This window comes from Passer montanus, unplaced genomic scaffold, assembly GCF_014805655.1.
Source record: "Passer montanus isolate IOZ18808 unplaced genomic scaffold, ASM1480565v1 scaffold46, whole genome shotgun sequence".
NCBI lineage: Eukaryota > Metazoa > Chordata > Aves > Passeriformes > Passeridae > Passer > Passer montanus.
The window spans coordinates 7,035,752-7,054,770 of record NW_024369485.1 but is presented as its reverse complement, the minus strand read 5'-3'; the positions used below and the strand labels follow the sequence as shown (position 1 = coordinate 7,054,770).

Here is a 19,019-nt window from a genome sequence, read left to right as displayed (position 1 = left end):
ACCATCCTCCTGCCACAGAAATTATGTCCAGGTGCAGGGGAAGGTCCTTGGGAAAGGAAGAAAAGGAAGAAAACCCACAAATCTGGGTTTTCGCCACTTGTGGACAGCTGTGATTTTCTGCTGTGAGCTCCCTGGCCCTGTGGAGTTGTTTGGTTTTACAAAGCCAAATTCCTCCATGCCCCAGTTTTGTGTCTTTCTTCCATCAGTGTTGTGGGCACCACTGCCATGTCCCTTGCACAGGGCAGGGAGAAGAAGCTTCCCTGCTCTGGGGAGACAGGACAGGCTGGGGGAAAAGGCAGAGTGGTTTTCTCTGGGAGGGACAGGGACTGGAGGACAGGCTGTTGTCTCAGCTCTGGAGCTGGACCCTCCTCCCAGCTGCACTTGCTGAGATGGGGCAGGAGGAAGACAAAAAATCCAACCAGGGAGCCAGCATGGCCATAGATTTATTCCCAGCTCAAAAATCTCACTTAAAGGGCAAATTAATTAATGGAAAGCATGGTTTGGAAACGTTGGAACATTTGGGAACATTGCCTCCATCCCTCCCCTTTTCCTGGGGGTGCAGGAGCTGTTGGGGCAGGACTTCTCTCTGAATTTCACCCTGAATTTTTTCTGATCAGATTTTTTATGGGGAGTGTCATCTCTGTCCTTCAAGTTTCCCACTTGCAAAATGACAATAACACTGCCAGGCTCAGTAGAAAGGCACCTGGAGTTCTGCTCACTGGGGAGAGTGGCAAGACAGCTTATTATTCTTAAAATAAATTATCAGTAAGAGAAGAAGCCACAAAAAGCAATCATCAGCTATTGAAGGACCCTGGAAGATCAATGGTTTAGTTAGCATCATTCTTGCCAAGTATTAGCCTGGAAAAATCAGAGCTGCCAGAAACAAAGTCAAGCAGATTAACTGGGCAGCTCCAGTCCCAGTTTCCTGCTGAGCCTGACAGGTCCTGGCAAAAGCTCCTGTGCCCAAAAATGTATTTTGAGACCATGCTTATAGATTATTCCCTTCAAATTAAATCCAGGCAAAGTTAATCTCATCCATAGAGGGCAGAGAGCAGACAGGTGAAGCTGGTGCTGCATTCCCCTGAGGGGAATGGAGCAGAAATTGGGGAGCAGGAGCAGAGACACAAGTGTGCATTGGCTACAAGGGCTTGGGGCATGGTGCAACAACTGTGAGCTGCCAAAAGACCCATAGCTTCCACAACAGGCAGATCCTCCATTATCCACCCAGCTCCCTCCATCCCAGAAAGTGAGGAAAATTAAATTAGAGCATCCCAAAAGAAACCATAAAGCTCATGGATGCTCCCACAGAGAAGCAGCAGCTGCATCCTAAATGGTGTGATAAACACCTCAGGGGGTGCCATCAGGCAGGTACTTAATGAGTACACAAATGATAGTTCTTATTTCTCCTCCATCTTCCCATTTCCTACCAGTTGCCCTGGAAACTTTCCCCTCGAGGCACACAGGAGCAAAGTCCAAGAGGAGAAAAAACCAGCTGCAAACCCTTCATGGTGTAAAGTTTGCTGCCAAGTGATGTCAGGGGAGGATTTTGGGGTGAGCTGTGCCTGTACCAACCTGCCTCCCTCCCATGCACTGCACAGCTCGGCCCTGTGGCCCCAGTGATGGGCACAGACCCCCAAATATCCCCCAGATCCCACAATACCCCCAGATCCCACACCAAGCCCACAGGACATCCTCAGCATCACCTCTGGTCTCCCCACAAGTTGTTCACACAAAGGCTGCCCAGACCATCCCTCCTACAGACACTGCTGCAATCCACAGAGAATGGCTGATATCCAGGAGCCAGAGGGGTGAGTGATCTCCCAGAAAACCCCGGGGTGCTTTTCCAGCCGGGATGTAAGCAGCCACACCCAGAGGGCTGCAATTAATTCCCCATTAGGGTAAACTCCAATTTGGCTAAGGCAGGAGGAAAGTGCACAAGATGTCTTGTTCTTCTGCAGAGTGCACCTGCAATTCATGGGGTATAAAAAAGAAAGAAAAGACAATTGAGAAATATAATCCCAATGCTCATTTGCACTGGAGGAATTAAAAGGCCCTGATCATGAGGATGCCAGGCTGTGCTGGAGGCATCTCTGGAGGGCTTTGTCCCAGCAAACACTGTCACCCTAAGGGTAAATGTGATCTCCACAACTCATGGACCAGCCCCAGCAAGCAGGGCTGGGGCAGCAAATGTTTTGTGCAACCCACACCAGAAATTTCAGTCTCAGCTCTGAAGGTGCCCGCAGCAGGCAGAGGAGGCTGTGCCCTCATCACGCTTCCTTGTGCCCTCTGATTTCATAGGCACTGCCACCCAGGACTGCCACCCCAGCACCCCAATTCCACCCCTCAAACACTGATTGAGCAAGGGGCAAACCCCACCTCTCACCTACAATGCACTCTCAAGTCTATTTTCAATGCAGATTGTGTAAAAAATGCACTTTTATGCATATTGCATATATTTATAAAGATCTTTATATTCACACCTTTACCTTTTTAGCCAAAGGCTTCACCCATCTGAGCTGCACATCACAGTTTGTGCATTGCCCACGGTGCCTTGAATAAGACAAAGATGGGAACAAGGACAACCTCTGCTGCCACAGAGTTATGCCTCCAGGTCATGAACCCACTGATCCCACCTGCCAGGTTTATTTTCTTAAGGCTAAGAGAGCTGGCTCAGAGGAAGGGTGGGGGCACGGGGCTTGTGGCTCCTCACACCACCCACGCTGCCAGGAAATACCCTGCCTGTACGTGGGGCTCAGCTGCTCTCAGATATTTTTTCCCTACACGCCCCCAGAGACAGAAAATATTTATATACTACACACCTATAAAAATACATAGTAATAATATAGGAAAAATGTAAATATAGAAATAGCACCTTATAGTAAAATATTGATGTAGTTTATCTAAATATGTAAGGTATTGATAAATATATAATAAATATATTGTACACACATAAATATGCATGCAACAAAAAACTGGAAATCTGACAGAGCCAGGGAAAAGGTCAATATCCAGGTGCAATCAAAGAAAGGAACCATGCTGGAAGTGTGCACAGCACAGACAAAACCAAGGATTCCCAAGTCCTGGCCAGTTCCACAACCTGCCATCAAGATGAATTAAATGCATCCAAACAACCCAGGGAGCCAAACAGCTTCCTTGTGCTTCCTCAGCAGCTCCAGGCCAAGGCACCTCCACAACTTGCCTACTTTGTGGTGACTCTTCAGCTGGCTAAATCCTCTTCCTAGGCCTGGTTTGTTTTTTTTTTTTTTTCTTTACCTTCAAAGCCCATCAGAAAATGTGAGTAGCTGCCAGGACAGGAAGTGCAGCTGCAGGGTGGGGCTGGTGGCTCCCTGGGAGGGTGGCATGATGGCTGTAGTGCTTACACCCCATGCATTTACCTGGGAGAACCCAGAGCACCAGAAAAGGACAATTTTTAACTTCCTGGCTGGACTTGCTCCAAGAACATGCTAAGGATAATTTAAAGCCAACTATTGATTGAGCCCAGAATAGCATACCTTCCCTCCTGTGATCAATTCTTGCCCAGATGGATCAACCACCACTGGTCCCAACATCTCTTGCCAACAGGCTGATACTGGGTTCCACCTCAGAAAACTGCAGACACCGAGAGCTAAATGTTTCATTGCCACCAAAGGAAAACTCCACCCCAGAGCTCCCAATAAAGGCTCTTGCTATTTGACACTATATTTCATCTGTGCATGTGTTGAAAAGTTTTAATCGTGTACCTATGTATAGTCCTGCACCAGCAATTTCCAGTGCCAGCCAGAAGGAAAACACAGCACCCTAGGTAACAGAAATCACTCTGGAGCCAAGTAAACAAAATGACAGTCTTATAAACCAGAAGCGTTTGTCCCATTAAGGATTCAATTCGTAGACAGAATAACAAGGGATGAGTTATTTGGCAGGGTAGACTTTAAGGACGATGTAACAGCGACAGAAATGCTGTGACTGCAAGACCTTCACTCGGGAGTGACTCAGCACAGCAGCTGCTTCCTGGAAAATTCATACTTCAGGCTCCCCAAAATGCCCACAAAGCCTTTGAGAGTTTGCAAAAACCAACCCTGGAAGCCCCATCAGCCATCTGATCTGTCACTGCTATGGGGATTAGCACAGGTCCCCCACCCCAGCACAGGGCGGGGACCTGCTGGGAGTTCCAGCAGTGACTGTGGGGACTCAAGGCAGTGCTACCAACAGGAAGCAATCACGTTTTGGCCTCAAAACTACCTCCTCATGACTCCCAAACTCCAAAATCCCTTTCATCACCATGGGCACCCCAAGCAAGCCCCTGCCCCAACCCAGGTGTCCCCGAGCAGAGGCAGGTTAAGGAGGTTAACACAGAATCGTGTCAAGTAACAAACACCTAGTATTTATTAATAAATTAGTACACCGGAAGGCAATTTTTCAATTCATTCCCCTCTTCCCCCACTCCCACCCCTTCCCACGGGGCAGCTCATGCCACCCTCATACCATTATTTCTTCAAATTGAGCGTAGTACAGACTGTTCGTTACGGGAGCATAATAATTGCAAATATAATCAGACAGACTTCTTACGATGCAGCTTTTTGTCCCCCATACCCCCCACCCCCGACCTCTTTTAATAAAAAGTGAAGTGTGATTTGAAGAGACTATTGAGACCACATAAGGTCTTTGGAGAACTTATCGGCCACATCTGTATAAAAAACAAGAGACACGAGTGTGAAAGCATAGCTTGGTTTAAGTCTTACAGCACGAGGAGAGCAGGACCACCGGCGGCCTTCGCCTCCCCACTCCAGCACCAGCTCCCTTCGGAGCCCCACCATTCCCACTCGTGGCAAGGCAGGATAACTCCTTACATTCGACTGGAGGCAAAGGATCTTTCCACTGCCTTGAAGGTTGGTGGGGCTTGACCCTTTTCCTTGTGGTTTAAGCGCTTCTGCTGTAGCGTATTAGGAGCGCGATGCGTTGTCCGGGTGAAAACCATACAATAAATAACCGTGCTAGTAAAATCTCAGCAATGGATATGAGCCAAACAAGAGTACATCAAAAAAAAAAGAGTCAGCTCGGGTGGGAAGCTTAGCTGCGTTAAGAGACAGTAACCAGCAACAATTGGGGTGGGATTTTTGCGTGATTTTGCCATTTACTGCCCTGAGGCGAAGGAAGTGGTGGGAGATGGTCACTCCGAGCGACAGCTTTGACAGAGGAAGGGGATGACAGAGCAATCCCCAATTTGATGTGTTAGTTAACCAGATTCATGGTCTTTCAGTTCATTAACTGCGGTTTTGGATTTTTTGTTTGTTTGTTGTTTTTTTTTAAAGTGCATCGGCTGATCTGATTGGAATGAGAACAAGGACAAGAGAGGCTTGGGGAGGGGGCAGAGGGTGCAAAGACTTGGACTGAGCAATAGAGTTATGGTGGAGGGGTGCAACGCTGGCAAACTGCACCCCCTCCAAAAACCAAGAACACCTCAATGAAAATACTGGCCGTATATTCTACAAAAAATCCCGCCTGCGTATTGTTGGTCGTCTTAACGAGTGCCAAGCTAGCTCTAGCAGATATTCAGAGAGCGTGCGGTGACCCAGTGCCTACAGTAAATCAGGAAGGTGGCTATAGACAGAGTCCAGGAGGGTCTGGCTGGCTTCCTGGCTCTTGACTCCAGCGATCTCAAATAGCCTGTCCAGCTTGTCTTCGGCCTGCGGGATCTCCTCGATCACGTGGAGCTCCTCGGGGTTGAGGATGTGCAGCATGTCGTCAAAGATGGGCTGCAGGTCGCACGGGTCCAAGCGCACCTGGCGCAGGACGGTGTCCTTCTTTTCTGTAGGAGGAAAGGGATCGGTCAAGGAACTCCCCAAGCAACCTCTGCTAGCCAGGGTTTGTCCTCAGCCCATGCCAGCTCTGGAGAGGGACATGTCACAAGGAGAACTGAGGGAAAAGGTGGAGGGTGACAAGTGATGGGGATGAGGGAAAATGGGGAAGGCAGTGCTGCTGAGGCACCTCAGCCAGGATCCTGCAAGAGCAAACACAGCATTTGTAAATGCTGAATGGCCAATTCGGAAAAGTGAGGGCAGGAGAGGAGCCAAAAAAGCTGAATTCTGCTCTTTCAAGTTTTTTTTCGTTGGGTCAGCTTTATTTTCACACCCAAGTATAAATTTGGTAGTAGATTGACTGAGCTCAGTGTTTCACCTTCATCAGAAATTAAATGCATCAAGTTAAATGGAGTAAATTAAAGCCCCTAAAACAAAGCGGGGGTGACTAATGGTACTTTATGTCTGCAGCAAAGAGGACCAAGAGTAAAAAAAATTTTTAAAAGCCCAAAACAAGAATCAGTCTGGAAATTACATTCTCTGGTTTAATCTCATGCAGAAATGCACTGGCCAATGCAAGAGCCAAAAGTCAGGAGAAACACCCCCAAACACCCAGGGATGCTACAACTTCCCTGGTGGAACTTCAAAGAGTTAAAAGCCTTTCAAGATGTATTCCTGTCTCAAATCTTTATAATCTTCGCTAACAGGATATTCTGATTGTGAATGAGGAGGTGATAAGTGTATCCTGGAGAGCCAGTTTTCCCAGTTATTTACTTTAAAGATATCGTGTGTTGGGCAGCTCTACCACGTGTGCTGACCACATGGGACACACCGTGGTGTCCCTTCTGTCCTCCCACTGTGGCCCTGGGCTGGTTTTGGTACCTTTGGTAATAAAAGAGCCTGTCCGGCTGAGCGCGGAGGAGCCGCTGGAGGTGGAGTCGCAGCGCAGGAGGGGCTCGGCTTCGTCGACAAAGAAGCATTTCTTCTCGGAAGGAGAGGGCTCCACGGTGAGCACGGCTGCCTCGGGGGGCTTGGGGCTGGGCGTGGGCGCGGGGCTCGCCGGGCTGGGGCTCACTGGCAGCGCCAGCTTGTCACCTTCCAGCTGTGGGGGAAGAAAGAGAGGGAAAATTAATTGGGGGGGACGCTAGGCAACGGGTAACACCCAAACCCACCTGCACCCTGGCTTACAAAGCATTCCAGTGCACCCTCAGCAAGGGGTGACATGTTCTGCTGGCCCTCAACAGACACAGATGACCCAGGGTGGACATCAGCACTGGCATTTGGCACATCAGGCAAGAGCAGTAACAACCCACACCTTGGGACAGCTGGTAGGAGCAACCACTGAACCAGGATGGCACGTGCAACCTCAGCAGAGCATTTTAGATGGGTTTTCCTTCTCAGACTCAGTTTATTGAAACCTAAAGCACAACTCTTGGGGGCAAGAGGTGATGATGACCAAAACCTGCTCCACATCTGTTCCGTGCTAAAAGGTGGCTCTACAGCTCCAGCCAGTGCCAAGGCAGCAGGATGAGGGCTGTGAGACCCTTCAGGCATCTCCAGTGCAGCACATGGCTCTGACCAGCTCCACTGACCAGCTCAACTTCAAATTAATGATCTGTTTGCCCCATCTCACCCTTGCTCCCATGAGCTCCCATTAAAGCCTGATGGAAAAGTCCATCCCACCAGACTCCAAGTTCAGAGCAAGAAAGGACAGGCAGGAGCTGGCACTGACCACAGTGTCACTCAAGTGGCTTTGCTTTTTCCTGTCCTGGAGTTGAGCCAAGGGCAAATGTTCAGCTCCACAGTTCCAAAGACATCAGGAGCAGCAAGCACTGCTGGGAAGCGCTGCACTGGAAAGCAGCACTATCTGACAAGTGACAGGTGACAAGAGACAGGACAAGATGAAATGGCCTCAAGTTGTGCCAGGGGAGGTTTAGATTGAGTATTAGGAAAAATTTATTCACCAAAAGAGTGGTCAGGAATTGTAATAGGCTGTCCAGGGAAGTGGTGAAATCACCATCCCTGAAGGCTGTGGATGTGGCAGCTGGGGATATGGTTTAGTGATGGACTTGGCAGTGTTGGGTTAAGGATGGGACTTGATGATCTTAAATGTTATTTCCAACCTTAACAATTCTATGAGTCTATGAATTTGGGTGCTGGTGTGAACTTGCTTCCTAATTTGACTGTACTCTGCATGTTTCTTCTTGAAACTTCTTCCCACCTCCAAGACAGTAGCAAACATTCTTTACCCTCCTCCGCCTCTCAACATCCCCTCAGGGCACAAATCTCAAGCAGAGCATTTCTGGTTCCCACTCCCTGCCGGGATGAGATGCCTTGGCCAGCATCCACATATTCCTGGCTGGCAGATTGGACACTTCTGCAGGTCACCAGGTCCCTCTAAACAGGTTATTTTAAGGGCCATCCAATATTTAACCTTGTTTCCCAACCTCGTGTCCCTGCTTGACCTGCCAGGGAAAAGAATTGCAAACCCTATCCCCATGCAATTCCCTCTCCCAACAGCATTTCACAACCCTGTTTTCTCCTACAGAGGGAAGACCAGGCTACTCCTGCTAAAAGGCTTTTGCCTACAACCCAGGGATGAAATGCAAAATTGGGATTAAAGGCTGTGGGAAAGGGAGCTGCTGAGCCACCTCCGCGCCGGCATGGATGTCCCTGAACATTCCTCATCCGTGTCGAGGAATTTGCCACCCACAAATCACATGTCTGCTGGGACGCCCATTAGTTCACATTAAATTAACATTGAAGCCTGTTCCTGGTAGAATAAAAGGGTTTTTTTCTCCCCTCATTGAAAATAAACAGGGGAGGATTTGTTCTAGCACAGTGCATTACGCAATAGGCATGTTAAAAATAAAAGTCAGCTTTAATTTTTAATTAAAAGAATCTGCTTTCTCCTCTGAAATTCCCTTTCCAGTATAGCTCATCATGGAGAACCAGCTATGGCCATTAAGGGGGAATATCAAGGGAAGGACCAGGACAGCAGCTGGCCACTTTCCAAACTGTAATATGCTCTGATATCCCCTTTAAAAATAACACAGGCTTTAGGGGTTAGTTCTTCCTTGTGCAGCTCATCTACCTAACATTCAACCACAAACCCACCTACCAATTCCCAAAAAGGAGCCTGATGACCGAGCAACAATTGGCCAAGGGAGGGCAGGGAGCAGACAGCTGCCCCAGCTCTGTCTCTCCAGAACCAACTCATTTGGAGTTTAATTAAACAGCTGCTAAAACATGCTAGGAAAGACAAAATCACCCGAGGTTATTTGACTTTAGCTGTCCCGGGAGCCCAAATCTTTCCAAATAGCTGAACAGTTGCAAGCTTCAGGCAAAGCAAACAGGATGCTTGGATGTGTGTTAATGTTTAAACCACGGGAAGAAAGCGACTGGGAATGAGGGATTGGAAAGACCAGGGAATGCAAAAGGTTGCTGTGAGGTGAAGTCCGTGGAATAGGTGTAAAAACACACTATTCATAGCCTGTGACTCACGGCACTGAAAACACCTTGGCCATTCCTATTTTTATGAACGGTGGTGACTGGGTGAAACCAAGCTCTGACTGGGGGAAAAACCCCCCAAAAACCCTCTTGCAACCCTTCTGCCTTTCCAGAGCTATGGGATTTCTCACCTTTACATCCTCATTGCTGGGCTCCTGTGCTTGCCACTGGGGCTGCATCTGCACCTGCAAAGAGAGACACGTGGGACTCTGTTAGATGCACAGTCCAGCATGGAAACCAAAGGCACCGCAGTGGCTTTGTCACATCAGCAGTCTCCTACAACCCATCCGATGTGCTCTGCCAGGTTTTTTTTTTTAGGCTTTTTCTTTTTTTGAGCACTGCACCAAGAGATTTTCAAGCCTAAAAAATATTAATAAAAAAATCCTAAAAGCTCCTGTGTACATGCAGCACTTTAGACTGCAGTTCAAGCACCAGCATCCTCTTGGATCCCAATGTATCAGGGAGGGTGCTCTAAGCAGCTCAGGGTGTCTGAAGGCCCTTCCTAAAAGGAAGGAAAAAGGGGCAGAAGGGGATAGGGGCAGGAGGAAGAGAAGAGGACAGAAGGGGATGGGGCAGGAGAAGACACAGGCTTGGCTTTGTTTTCTTTCACAGCTGCTGTCACCAGCACTGTTTGAACGGGTTGGTCCCATTTGCTGCCTCCGTTTTACAGTACTGCAATAAAAGCTTAGCTCAGACAAACAGAAACTGCAGCTGCTGTGCTAATATTAGGAAGGAGCAGCAGCAGGCACTAAAAAACACCCTTCCCTCAGGCGATGCTTCCCAGCAATTCCTCCTGCCGCAAGCAGGCGGGAACAAAAGCGGGTGGCAGGCTGGCTGCTGCTGCTGCTGAGGGTGGCTGTGCACCCTCTGGGATGTGGGGGGGATAAATTTAGCACTGAGGCAGTCACTTCCCAGATTCCCTGCCAGAAGATGACACCCGACTGACACCAGCCCTTATTCCCAGGTCTGTTATGCCTCCGTAGGGAATGCGGCAGGAAAAACCCGGGCAAAGGAGCAGGGTGGGCTGGGCAGCAGCCCAGCTGGTGCTGCGGGCAGAGTGGTGCTGGTGTGGAATGCTGTTGCTGTGAGCCCCACGGGGGTAGGGAGGATCCCTGTGGATCAGCAGTTCCATGGTGTACAGGGTGTTTGGGGGCACACAGACCCTTGGCAGGGCCGTGGGGTCTCACCGAGGTGTCAGAGAAGGGCAGTGATGGTGTGTGGTCCCTGCCAGCATGAGAAGACCATGAGGGTGGTGGGCTGAGAAAGCCCAAATTTCCTCTCTGTGCCCTTCACCTCACCCGTGTGGTTTCAGGAGAATGCTCCATCCCTCTCTGGTGGAGCCTCTTCCCTTAACACAAGGCAGCCCTGGGGAGGAGGGCTCAAGCCAAGCCTGACATGACCCAGGATGGGCAATGCTGGGTCTGCACAGGGTTTAGATGCCACAACCAAAATTGCAGCCACCCATGGAGGAAACAGCTCTTCCCCATCAGCCCTGCCTGTGGCCCGAGTGCTTCTCAAGCAGATAATTTCTCCAGGAGTGCCTCTGATGGCTTCTCCATTCTGTGGATTTGCCCACTCACTTTTTCAACTCAAACCATAATGAACAGGTGATGAAACCCTGATGAAGAGGTTCCAAACCAAATTACAGGCTGAGTTAGTCAATACTGAGTTTGGCTAGCAGAAGAAACCATCTTCTAGCTTCCTCTTATGCTCCCAAACCCATTACACTGCAAACGCAGAGACCCCAGGAGATGTGGCCACCACAGCAGGGAAACCTCAATATCACCGCATATATAAAGTTTATATTTTTGTATGTATGCTCTCTTTCTTTGCATTACTTTATGAATTATTACATTTTGTTTATTGAACATTCTCCAGCATAGTTCAATGTCAGTCTGCTGAAAATCAAGTCATGGCATAGAGCAAACCTGGAGCGATGCCCACTCCAGCAAAACTCAGCCAGCCCTACACCTTCCCCAGGGCTCTGGCCACTTCACCTTACAGCTCTGCGCCTCAAATAAAACCTGATGCAACTCCAGAAGGCAATTTTGTTATTTTCCTGGCTCCTGGGCACTTCCCAGCCCTCAGACCACAGGCCCCTCTGGCTGGGAAATCCATCCAGCAGCTTTACTCTCACTCCAGTGCTGGCACGTGAACACAGCACAAACTTAATTCCTAATTACTGGGCCCAGCCCAGTCCTGCACTGCCAGAAGAGGAAGTGAAGGGGATGGGTGGGAGCTGACAGGGGCTGGGTTTGAGGAAGGCTGCTGACTACCCCCTCAGGGTTCTGACCTGTGAAAGAACAAGAGATGGAGCCACAAGGCCCTGCCACAGCCACGTGCCTGGACATGGGGTTGCTTTCACATCCTCTTCTCCTCTGAAATACCCCAAAACCCCACAGCTTAACCTCTCACCAGCCCTGGCCTTGACCCATCTCTGCTGACTCATGGGATTATGTGCAGCATGAAATTAGCCACAAAACTAAACTTTGCCTGGCTTGGGGCTGTAGCCTTCCCCTGTCCACTTTCAACATCTCCCTTATCCATGGTTTGGGTTTGTTTTTCAGCTTTGCTGAGGCTGTGCTGCTGAACGCCCTGAGCGAGGCTGTTTGCTTCCCTTCCATCCAGCTCCTGAAATATTTCAGCCAAGGCTAGCAGAGCCATAAATAAAACGATAAGAGCTTAAAGCATTGCTCACAGCAGGACACTCAGAGGAGCCAATGCAGCCCAGCTATGCCAGCTCCACCCCAGGCCAGCCCAGGTGAGCACAGAGCCCCTTGGTAGCTGCAAAATGCTGTTATGAACCACACACACAAAAAAATCTCATTACCCAGTGGATACTGGTAAAAATCAGTTTTTCTGATTTTAACCCCAAAAATGGAGAATTGCACTTTGCTGGGATAGCAGAAACCCCTCCCTTCTTCCCCCCCACTCTTTCCCCTGTTTTTGTTGTCAGCACCACTAATTTGGGATGTGCCTGTGCCTGACAAGCAGTGCCCAGGCTTGTCTCTGTCTGGCAAACCTGCCTCTTAGGGGACAGATTTTGCAAACCTTGAATCCAACAAACATTTGTGGCCAGGGCCAGCTTTAACAGGAGCCCCTGTGAGTTAAATGCACCCCTAAAAACCTTCCCACAGCTTCTGCATTCACTGTATTTTCTGGCTCAGCTGCAAAAAACCCCGAGCAAAATGATTCAGAGGGCTAATCTCGGTTTAACCTAAATTCATCCAGCGCCATGCAAAACCAACATAATCTCCCACAGCTAAAAAAGCAGGCAAGTCTGCAGTGGAGCTGTTCCTCACCTGAAGGAAAATGTTCCTGCCTCATGCTGTAACACTCCAGAGACTCCCATAATTCCGCTATTCCTATCAGGGGTTGTAAATATTGGGATTTCGGAACACAAAAGGCTGCTGAGGGAACAGGGCACTACAAGAGAGAGCAGCTTTGCCTCCATAGGTTTTACAAGTTGAAGGCAGACACCAGATAAAGGATTAAAGAGAAGGGGGCAATAGTGGGTGGGATGAAATGTGTTTAGGGTACTGATTTGCCACCAGAGAACTACAGCATTCAATAACAATTTTTACCCATGACTTGGGGGGTTCAGTGCTTTCTTATGACAAAAGGATCATGCAGAGAGATGGGGAAACTCTGTTTTGCACTCAGGGATGCTGGGCATTGCCAAAGGCATCCCAGACAGCACAGCCATCCATGCATCCATCCCTCCTGGGCACATGTAGGATACACCAGCATGTGTGGGAGACTCACTGCTGGCTCAGGTCACCCTAAAGGCATCATGCTGTTACTCGGACTCACAAAATGATTTGGTTTGGAAGGGATCTTAAAGCTCATCTTGTTCCAACATCTTGCCAGGGGCAGGGACACCTTCCTCTGGACCAGGCTGCTCAAAGCCCTGTCCAACCTGGCCTTGAACACTTACAGGGATAGGACATCTACAACCTCTTTGGGCAGCTTAGCCACAGGGAGGATGCATGCATTTGCATTGCTTATGAGAGTCCTCACTCCCACTGCAGCACCACAAACTCTTTTCATTCTTTTTTGCTGTTTTGGGGGGTTTTTTTTGCAAGACTCCTTCTGCAGGGCTGGAGACCACAGCACCCACTCTTGCCACCACACCAATAGGGTGACCTGTTCCTCCGGATCAAACCACTTTGGTGCAGAGAGAAACTGCCTCAATTTATCTGTGTTTGGACAGACAAATCACCTACAGCCAAACCTCAATTAGCTCTAATTAAAGGCTTTCCAACCAGCAGATTTGAAAACCCCCAAAGATCAACCTCCATGCCTGCTCCTGGCACCGAGCTCTTGGCTTCCTGGACTGCTGTGAGGATGATGAGCCACAATTCTCCAGGGATTTGGTCTCCCATGCACAAACTGCTTCCCTGCAGGGCTGCTGTATCACCACCCACACTGACAGCACAGGAGCCAGCTCAGGGAGAGGAGGCAGGCAGGTTCCAGCAGGCAGCACCTCACAGAAACACAATGTGCTGCCCTGCTGGATCTGCACCCCACGGTGCTGCCAGGCTGTGACATCCCACACACAGCTCCAGGATCTCCAGGGCAGGGCAGTGGCCAGCTCCTGAGGTTGACTGTGAGGAATGCTCATCTGAAAAAGCCCAATCAGATGATTAAGGAAAGAGGATGTGACAGCTTGGGTGAATTTGTTAAAAAAAACAACTCTTCTGCTGAAATTAGCCAAATTTCTCATGTAGACTTGAGACACCTGCTTGAAAGATCAACAACCTAATTTTACTCATTTCTAGAAAAACAAGTGAAACTGATAGGGAGACACCCCAGGGTCCAGGTGTGCTGGACACTGTAAAAAACAACACACTGTTTTAAAAAACAAGGAGACACAGGAAAGCTGTTTGGGAGGCCCGGGAGACTTGCACACAGTTATCCTTGAGATTTGGGTTTGCTCATTCTCTGGAACATCTGCTTGCTGTATTTTCAGAGTTATGGGCACAGCTTGTGGTTACTCCATCATTGGGAGTCCTCCATCCTGACAGGTCACCCCACAAACCCTGCTCCTGGAGCCACCACCTGCATTCTGTACTGTTTGATAAGCACAACCTGATGGTCTTGGCCAAAAGAGCCAGGGGCGTTCAGCACTGCACAGCCAAGTCTGTTAATTATGTGTCGTGCTGAGGAACAAGTCCTGTGTTTTATCCAACGTCCTTGCCCAGAGCTTTGTCACAGTATTCAAAGTCAAAGTAGTAAATACAAGGACACAGGTTACTACCTGCTCCAGGAGAGCAAGAGGACAACATGTCCTTCTGGGACAGCGCACATGCTGGAAAATTTAACTTATATGTGCAAAATGGCAATTTTCTCTGCCTCTCTTTTCTTCCTAAATATAGCTTTGTCTTGGGTATTTTGATTTATTTTTTTCAGCAATGAGAAGGCCACATGCTGCTTAGCTACCAGGAACTGAAAGGAAAAAAAACAGCAATTCAGCAGGAGAGTTCAGGCAGCTGGCAAAGCCAGCCTATCCAAGATCTGGGCAGGATGTTCAGCACACACCTGATTCGGGGTCCCTCTGAAACACAAGCCCAGGGCTCCTGCCAACACATCCCAACTTCTGATTTCATGTGAGGGAATAAGGTGTTTCATACACTAAACAAAATAATTGATATGACACAGTAAAGGGATCAAAATAAGTAACTTAAGATATGCAACCCAGTGAAGGGATCACAGTCCCTCATATAAGGAGAAGTTTGTGATGGTCAAAGCAGAATTTGGGAATCCCCTGCCCTGACAAACACTCTGTTTCATAAGCTCTATTGTGAGCAAAGCTCCATCCTGCCAAATTCCCACCAAGAGCCCAGAGAGGTCTGCAAGCACCCACCTGCTCTTCCTTGGGTCTGGGTCAGTGCTAAGGCAAAGGGAAATGTTTCACCAACCAGTTTAGGGGGAAGAGCCATGCCTCAACCACTGCCATCTCCATCTATATGTTGTCCCATTGGCTTCTATGTTCAGAAAAAGCCCCACTCATCACCTTCACAAACACTTCTGGCAGAACACTGAGTTATCAGAGCCAAAAGAATGAAACAAGTAAGGCAGCAGTGGCCAAAACAAATCTGCAAAGGTCACAGAAGCACCTCCTGATGACTTACACCCAGATGAGAACCTATTGCAGGATTTTCTCCAGCAATTTATTTATTCTCCCAAAATATGGAACAGTTTAAGGCCAGCGCTGCCAAAGAAGAGCAACAGCTCTGGAGGACTGCATGCACGGCCACGTCCATGCCACCAGTCACCATCTTGGAGGAATCAACACTTAGTGCTCAAGGGCACTTGGCCCTTCTCACAAATCCACAGCATTTGAGCAAGTTTAAAGCAGGATGCTTTTTCCTCCATGTCCCTGGCACAAGGGCTCAGGTACCAGACCCTCCTGGTGATCCAAAGATATATGCAAAGCACATGGAACTCTAGAGCCCATCAAAACTTTGACTGGGATTTGAGCAAACCCTGCCAAAGCCTTGCTCAAAAGCAATGCACAGCTTCAATGTAAACCCCCAAAGAGTTCCACAAAGACAGGAGCTACTTGGCCATGAGCTAAGCTCAAGGCCACGGCCATGTCCCATGCTACCATAAACCCCAAGGAACTCCATGGAGAGAAGGAGCTGCTTGGCCACCAGCTAAGCTCAAGGCCACAGCCATGTCCTATTCCACTGTAAACCCCCAAGGAGGTCCATTGGGAGAAGGAGCTGCTTGGCCACCAGCTGAGCTCAAGGCCACAGCCATGTCCCCATGCCACTGTAAACCCCCAAGAACTCCATGGAGAGAAGGAGCTGCTTGGCCACCAGCTAAGCTCAAGGCCACAGCCATGTCCTATTCCACTGTAAACCCCCAAGAACTCCATGGAGAGAAGGAGCTGCTTGGCCACGAGCTAAGCTCAAAGCCACAGCCATGTTACCATGCCACTATAAACCCCAAGGAACTCCATGGAGAGAAGGAGCTGCTTGGCCATCAGCTAAACTCAAGGCCACGGCCGTGTCCCATGCTACCATAAACCCCCAAGGAGCTCCATGAAGAGAGGGAGCTGCTTGGCCACCAGCCAAGCTCAAGGCCACGGCTGTGTCCCATGCTACCATAAACCCTCAAGAGCTCCATGAAGAGAAGGAGCTACTTGACCACAGCCATGTCCTATGCCACTGTAAACCCCCAAGGAGCTCCATGGAGAGAAGGAGCTACTTGGCCACCAGCTAAGCTCAAGGCCACGGCCATGTCCCACACCACCACATTTCGCGAGGCGAGAGCTGCAGCAAAGCCCGGCGCGGCGTTACCGGCGTGGTGTCCTCCATGAGGCCGCGGATCTTCTCCACCACGTCGTTGCGGCGGTGCTGGCGGAGCGCGCTGATGAGCTGGGCCAGGCTGGCCTCGGGCCCGCGGATGGTCCAGTGCTGCAGCGCGGCGTAGGCGCGCTCGTGGTCGGCCGCGTAGCCGTTGGAGAAAGCCGCCACCTCCCGCTCGCTGGCCTTGGCCACCAGCTAAGCTCAAGGCCACGGCCGTGTCCCACACCACCACATTTCACGAGGCGAGAGCTGCAGCAAAGCCCGGCGCGGCGTTACCGGCGTGGTGTCCTCCATGAGGCCGCGGATCTTCTCCACCACGTCGTTGCGGCGGTGCTGGCGGAGCGCGCTGATGAGCTGGGCCAGGCTGGCCTCGGGCCCGCGGATGGTCCAGTGCTGCAGCGCGGCGTAGGCGCGCTCGTGGTCGGCCGCGTAGCCGTTGGAGAAAGCCGCCACCTCCCGCTCGCTGGCGTTGCACAGGAACTGGTAGATGTCCTTCCACTGGCTCCCCACCTGGGCCGCCACCAGCTTGAGAATGTCGATGCCTGCAGGGTAGAGAAGCCACAGGTGAGGCAGGAGGGTCTGCAGACATCAGGTCTAGCAAAGCTTCTCTCATCTCCAAATGGCCAAGCTTTGCTTTTCTCGTGTACATCTTTAAGATTTTGTTGGGATTATTATTGTTTTAACACCTTTTTTGAGTTCAGGCTGCAGAGAAGCAGCATCAATAACATGTTCAACAGCTGCTATGCACGTAAAGGGTGATAAACCCATCAGTTAATCCAACAGACTCTAAAATCAATAATTTACTTGTAAAGTCTCCTGCACTCTTCAGCACAGGAAGACCCTGGGTACTCTGCCACCACACAGCTGCAGGAACAGGGCAGAAGAACACATGCTCACCCACACACCTGCACTGCAGCCACTGCCTTGAGAGGGAGCTGGATTAAGAGGTGAGTCACCAAATCACCTCTATAAAGATGAGTATTTCCACAACAAGTGCATGCTAGGATTGTGATTGCATTCAGAGCCATTTCCAGTGCAGACAGGCGGGATGACTCAGTCATGAGGTGGGAGACGCTGTGCCAGGTCAGCATGGGGTGAATGGAAGATCTGGTAGGAATCTAGAGAGCAAAAAAGGCAGAGTTTCCCCCAGAAAAGCACTTGAGACACTCTGGCTCAAGACCATAAGGGTTTTCTCCGTGTAGGTCAGGCAGCAATGCAAACAGCACACTTATCCTTGAGTCTACTACAGGTCAGGACTCAAAGATTCAAATAAAGCCATATCTCCTCCAAAATAACTAATTAACCCTGTTTTATCAAGCTGAGCAACACTTTGTTTCAAACAGCAACACGAAGGGTCAGCATCTGTGAGCTGCAAAGAGAAACTCACTTTTTCCAGAGAGATAACCACACCTCGGGTCTCCTCCTGAGCCAGTGTGCCCCCATGGCTACAGGGAGCACTTCTCTTTCCCTCTGCAGGCACAACAGCAAAAATAGCTGCTGACAGAAGAATATCATAGCCGGGGGTTTTCCAGATGGCCTAAAATGTAACACTTTCTAGTGCAGTTTAACCTGCACCAAAACCTCCTGCTGCACCTTCAGTTCACAGCTCTGATATAGCCAAATAGATACACACATACAAAAAAAAAAAAAAATCTATAGAAACTATACAGACTGGTATAGGTATCCTTTTTTATACACGGGCATGTGTATATACACACACAGATATATGGTACACATTTTTGTATCTCTCTGTGTATTACATAGATATTTTATAAAGATGAGTGATGAGTGTACATATATACATGTATGTGGCTTGGACACTAGATGCCCACCAAAGCTGTTCTACATGTGCCTTCCTCAGCTGAGAAAATATAACAAGATGTAACAAAAAGTGTGTGGGTTGAGATACAGGCAGGGAGAAATCCCTCACCAGTGACTGTCACTGGCAAACCAGACTCAGCGTGGGGAAATTAGTCTGACTTTTTGCTAATCAAAGCAGAAGAGGGTAATGGGAAATTAAAACTAAATCCCTTCTCACCCATCTCTGCCTTTCTCCCAAGTTTAACTTCACTCCTGAATTCTCTTACTCCTCCCCTCACCAGTAAGCAGAGAAGGGGATCTGTGGTCAGTCCATCACACGCTGTCCTGCTATCCTTTCTCCTCCTGGAATCCTCACACTCCTCCCTTGCTCCAGCACAGGTCTCTTCCACAGGTCCTGCCAGCAAACCTGCTCCAGCATGGCTCCTCTCTGCCCCTCCTTTTCCACTGACCCTGCTGTCTGCAGAGCTGTTGCTCACATGTTCTCACTCCTCTCTCTACTGGCTGAAGTTACCAGCTTTTTTCCCCCCCTCTTTTTAAATCTGTTGTCCCAGAGGCACTCCCACTATCCCTGATGGGC

At 49.4% G+C, this 19,019-nt stretch overlaps 1 protein-coding gene across 5 annotated transcripts in view; it reads right to left on the bottom strand.

Moving 5' to 3' along the window:
• Window positions 1-4,360: 4,360 nt before the first annotated feature.
• The window catches only part of TNFRSF21 (TNF receptor superfamily member 21), a 35,863-nt gene continuing 21,204 nt past the window's right edge, over window positions 4,361-19,019 (bottom strand). For 2 of the 5 annotated variants that reach the window (XM_039721680.1, XM_039721683.1), the window contains exons 4-8: window positions 17,075-17,163; window positions 16,613-16,789; window positions 9,437-9,490; window positions 6,678-6,897; window positions 4,361-5,806 (exon numbers count right to left, since the gene is read on the bottom strand). In XM_039721680.1, the coding sequence (XP_039577614.1) occupies window positions 5,577-5,806; window positions 6,678-6,897; window positions 9,437-9,490; window positions 16,613-16,789; window positions 17,075-17,163 (770 nt within the window). In that variant the 3' untranslated portion in view covers window positions 4,361-5,576. Of the gene's footprint in view, window positions 5,807-6,677; window positions 6,898-9,436; window positions 9,491-16,612; window positions 16,805-16,897; window positions 17,164-19,019 lie in introns of all 5 variants that reach the window. The other 3 variants (XM_039721682.1, XM_039721684.1, XM_039721681.1) reach the window with 2 other exon arrangements.